Source organism: Sinocyclocheilus grahami, unplaced genomic scaffold (assembly GCF_001515645.1).
Source record: "Sinocyclocheilus grahami isolate Dianchi unplaced genomic scaffold, SAMN03320097.WGS_v1.1 scaffold613.1, whole genome shotgun sequence".
Taxonomy (NCBI): Eukaryota; Metazoa; Chordata; class Actinopteri; order Cypriniformes; family Cyprinidae; genus Sinocyclocheilus; species Sinocyclocheilus grahami.
In genome coordinates, this window is record NW_015505792.1 from 775,226 (window position 1) to 780,262 (window position 5,037).

A 5,037-nucleotide genomic window follows, 5' to 3' on the forward strand; every position below is an offset into this window, starting at 1 on the left:
TTATACATCACTCTGTTTAGCCCTGCCCACCGATTCTACATCACTGTTTAGCCCCGCCCACCGATTCTACATCACTGTCTGTTTAGCACCGCCCACCGATTCTACATCACTGTCTGTTTAGCCCCTCCCACCGATTCTACATCACTCTGTTTAGCACCGCCCACCGATTCTACATCACTGTCTGTTTAGCACCGCCCACCGATTCTACATCACTGTCTGTTTAGCACCTCCCACCGATTCTACATCACTGTCTGTTTAGCACCTCCCACCGATTCTACATCACTGTCTGTTTAGCACCTCCCACCGATTCTACATCACTGTCTGTTTAGCACCTCCCACCGATTCTACATCACTGTCTGTTTAGCACCTCCCACCGATTCTACATCACTGTCTGTTTAGCACCTCCCACCGATTCTACATCACTGTCTGTTTAGCACCTCCCACCGATTCTACATCACTGTCTGTTTAGCACCTCCCACCGATTCTACATCACTGTCTGTTTAGCACCTCCCACCGATTCTACATCACTGTCTGTTTAGCACCTCCCACCGATTCTACATCACTGTCTGTTTAGCACCTCCCACCGATTCTACATCACTGTCTGTTTAGCACCTCCCACCGATTCTACATCACTGTCTGTTTAGCACCTCCCACCGATTCTACATCACTGTCTGTTTAGCACCTCCCACCGATTCTACATCACTGTCTGTTTAGCACCTCCCACCGATTCTACATCACTGTCTGTTTAGCACCTCCCACCGATTCTACATCACTGTCTGTTTAGCACCTCCCACCGATTCTACATCACTGTCTGTTTAGCACCTCCCACCGATTCTACATCACTGTCTGTTTAGCACCTCCCACCGATTCTACATCACTGTCTGTTTAGCACCTCCCACCGATTCTACATCACTGTCTGTTTAGCACCTCCCACCGATTCTACATCACTGTCTGTTTAGCACCTCCCACCGATTCTACATCACTGTCTGTTTAGCACCTCCCACCGATTCTACATCACTGTCTGTTTAGCACCTCCCACCGATTCTACATCACTGTCTGTTTAGCACCTCCCACCGATTCTACATCACTGTCTGTTTAGCACCTCCCACCGATTCTACATCACTGTCTGTTTAGCACCTCCCACCGATTCTACATCACTGTCTGTTTAGCACCTCCCACCGATTCTACATCACTGTCTGTTTAGCACCTCCCACCGATTCTACATCACTGTCTGTTTAGCACCTCCCACCGATTCTACATCACTGTCTGTTTAGCACCTCCCACCGATTCTACATCACTGTCTGTTTAGCACCTCCCACCGATTCTACATCACTGTCTGTTTAGCACCTCCCACCGATTCTACATCACTGTCTGTTTAGCACCTCCCACCGATTCTACATCACTGTCTGTTTAGCACCTCCCACCGATTCTACATCACTGTCTGTTTAGCACCTCCCACCGATTCTACATCACTGTCTGTTTAGCACCTCCCACCGATTCTACATCACTGTCTGTTTAGCACCTCCCACCGATTCTACATCACTGTCTGTTTAGCACCTCCCACCGATTCTACATCACTGTCTGTTTAGCACCTCCCACCGATTCTACATCACTGTCTGTTTAGCACCTCCCACCGATTCTACATCACTGTCTGTTTAGCACCTCCCACCGATTCTACATCACTGTCTGTTTAGCACCTCCCACCGATTCTACATCACTGTCTGTTTAGCACCTCCCACCGATTCTACATCACTGTCTGTTTAGCACCTCCCACCGATTCTACATCACTGTCTGTTTAGCACCTCCCACCGATTCTACATCACTGTCTGTTTAGCACCTCCCACCGATTCTACATCACTGTCTGTTTAGCACCTCCCACCGATTCTACATCACTGTCTGTTTAGCACCTCCCACCGATTCTACATCACTGTCTGTTTAGCACCTCCCACCGATTCTACATCACTGTCTGTTTAGCACCTCCCACCGATTCTACATCACTGTCTGTTTAGCACCTCCCACCGATTCTACATCACTGTCTGTTTAGCACCTCCCACCGATTCTACATCACTGTCTGTTTAGCACCTCCCACCGATTCTACATCACTGTCTGTTTAGCACCTCCCACCGATTCTACATCACTGTCTGTTTAGCACCTCCCACCGATTCTACATCACTGTCTGTTTAGCACCTCCCACCGATTCTACATCACTGTCTGTTTAGCACCTCCCACCGATTCTACATCACTGTCTGTTTAGCACCTCCCACCGATTCTACATCACTGTCTGTTTAGCACCTCCCACCGATTCTACATCACTGTCTGTTTAGCACCTCCCACCGATTCTACATCACTGTCTGTTTAGCACCTCCCACCGATTCTACACTGTCTGTTTAGCCCCGCCCACCGATTCTACATCACTGTCTGTTTAACCACGCCCACCGATTCGCGAATGTATTGTTTACGAGATAGAACACAGAAACCAAACGATAAAGATGCTCTGAAGACAACAAGACGCTGTGCAGTGACAAGCGGTGGAAAAACAGTCTTTGCATTGTAGGGATGTAATGATATCAAAATCTGAAATATCAAAATATGAAGCCCACGATACGGTATTTATTGCAATATTTAAAAAAAAAAAGACAAATGAAGAATTGGGGAAAAAAAGGAACATTTTGAACGTTTTAAAGTTAAATTATTCTCTCTAATGCACTTTGAGAGTCAAAATAAAGAGCTGCAACCCATGTTCTTAACTAAGCAAACTTCAGTGAATTGACTTGTAGCTGAACTTTAAAGGGACTCAACCCTCTTTTTATTTGTGATAGTGTCTCAGTCTAAATTACATTCACACTGCTGTTTTAGGAAGCCAAACAAATTAGAATATAATAATATTAATAACAACACAGTAATGGCCATATTGTCATGCCTATGGACTGTCCTTGTGTTCCTGTCTGGTGTTTTGCTCCCCATGTGCTCTCCATGTCCTAGTTTCTCCCTCATGTTTGATCATGCCCATATTTGGTTGTTCCTGTGCCCATTGAGTTCCATTTGATTCACCTGTGTTCCCCTAATTATCCTCATTATGTTCGGTTTACTTAAGCCCAGTGTTTCCTGTGTCTAGTGTTCCTACGTGTGTGTTCCTTGTTCCTGTGGATTATTAAAGACTGTTTTCGTGAATTCCCCTACGTCTCCTCGTTCCTCACAGTAGGCAATTGTGACAGAATACCGGACCTTACAAGATGACTGAATCTGAGAGTCGGCTGTGGTGTCTCCGGCAGGGTGGCCGGCCTTTGGAGAGGTATGTGGAGGATTTTCTCAAGCTCTTCAACCGGGTGTGCTGGCACGACGCCGCACGCGGTGCATGTTTTCAGCTGGGGCTGGATGAGGAAATAATCCATTGCGATCTCCCCACGTGTGATTTTCCCTTGATCGAGCTGATTAATCTTGTCCTTTATTTAAACGGTTCAAATTGAGGTAGAAGAAATTATGAGCCATCCTCATCCAGCCCCTCCTGAAAACCACAGTGACTCTCCAGCTCACCTCACGCCGGGACCCTCCACATACCTGGCCAATGTCTCAGACCACCCATATCCTTCTGGGTTCCCACAAGCTCCTCCCAGAACCATCCCGGTCCTCAGCCCAGAACCGCCGGCCGCTCCACTGTCAAGCCCGCCGGCCGATTCACTCCCAAGGCCTAGGATGACAGCAGTTATCTCCTTCACCTCTGCCCAAAAAAGAATGCGGCGGAAGAGACTGTGGGCTCCAGCCCCCGAGTCCGCTCCAGTGTCGGTTCGGCTCCAGCCCCCGAGTCCGCTCCAGTGTCGGCTCCAGCCCCCGAGTCCGCTCCAGTGTCGGCTCCAGCCCCTGACGAGAGTCAAGACATGGCTCTAGCCCCAGACCCTAGTCAAGAGTGGGCTACTGTTTCCACGTCGAACCCAGGGAGGGCTCCTGCTCCTACGCTCAGCCCAGGAAGGGCTCCAGTTCCCCAGTCCAGCCCAGAGAGAGACTCTGTTCCCGAGTCAAGCCCATGGAGGGCCGTTGTTCCTACACCTGGCCCATGAAGGGCCACAGAACCCGAATTTTTCCCCAAGGAATTTTTTTTGGGGGGGGGGGGGGGGGAGTCTAAAAACAGGACAGAAAATAGCCTATTACTTCTACATTAAGTTTTTTGATGTAAAAATCTTGATAACATTATAAGTGGACCTCAGAGAACAGTACAAACTAAAAAAACAGAGGCATGACCCCTTTAACTCATCTACATACCGTTGAACAATCACATTTTTGAATATTGTAAAATATTTAGAAAATTATTGAGATACATTATTTTAATAACGATTATTCAATATTTAGAAAATTATAGCATCACATTATTTTGATTAATTTTAGAAAAATAATTCACAATATTTAAATAATTATTTAATATTTAGAAAACTGTTACATTATTTGAATGATTGTTCAATATTTAGAATTATTGAGTCACATTTTTTTAAGTCAATATTTAGAAAATTATTGCAGCATATTATTTTAATAATGATTATTTAAGATATTTTTTCAGATTATTCAAAATTGTGGCAGCATATATATTGGTTGCATAACGGTGATTATTAAATATATGACAAATTGTTGTGGCACATTTTTTTTAAATAACAATTTTTCAATATTTAGAATTTTTTTGCATCACATTATTTGAATAATGAACGTGTGTTACAATGCAGTTTAACAATAATGATTACAACTGTTCTCTATTACCGAAATGGATATTAAAAATGTAAAGTAATAATAATAAAAAAAAGAAAACACAAAGAGAGTGAATGTTAAAAGTTATAACACACTATATCAGGACAGAGCTATTATGTTTAAAACAGTCAGGATTCATTTTAACAAGACAGATGTCAGATGCTAAAAAACACAAGGAGATCACAGTGAACATACGGACACACACCTGAACCAGTGTTTACAAAACACACCTCAGACAGGAGACTTCCTTCTGCTCTCTCACACACACACACAAACACACACTCTCTCGTACACACATACACACAC

General features: G+C 44.8%; 1 protein-coding gene across 1 annotated transcript in view; it reads right to left on the reverse strand.

Annotated features, from left to right (window-relative positions):
- The window catches only part of LOC107557640 (caseinolytic peptidase B protein homolog), a 28,766-nt gene extending 25,146 nt beyond the window's left edge, over window positions 1-3,620 (reverse strand). Inside the window, exon 1 of the mRNA XM_016241118.1 lies at window positions 3,535-3,620. Coding sequence (XP_016096604.1) covers window positions 3,535-3,620 — 86 coding nt within the window. The remainder of the gene's footprint in view (window positions 1-3,534) is intronic.
- Between the last annotated feature and the right edge of the window lie 1,417 nt (window positions 3,621-5,037).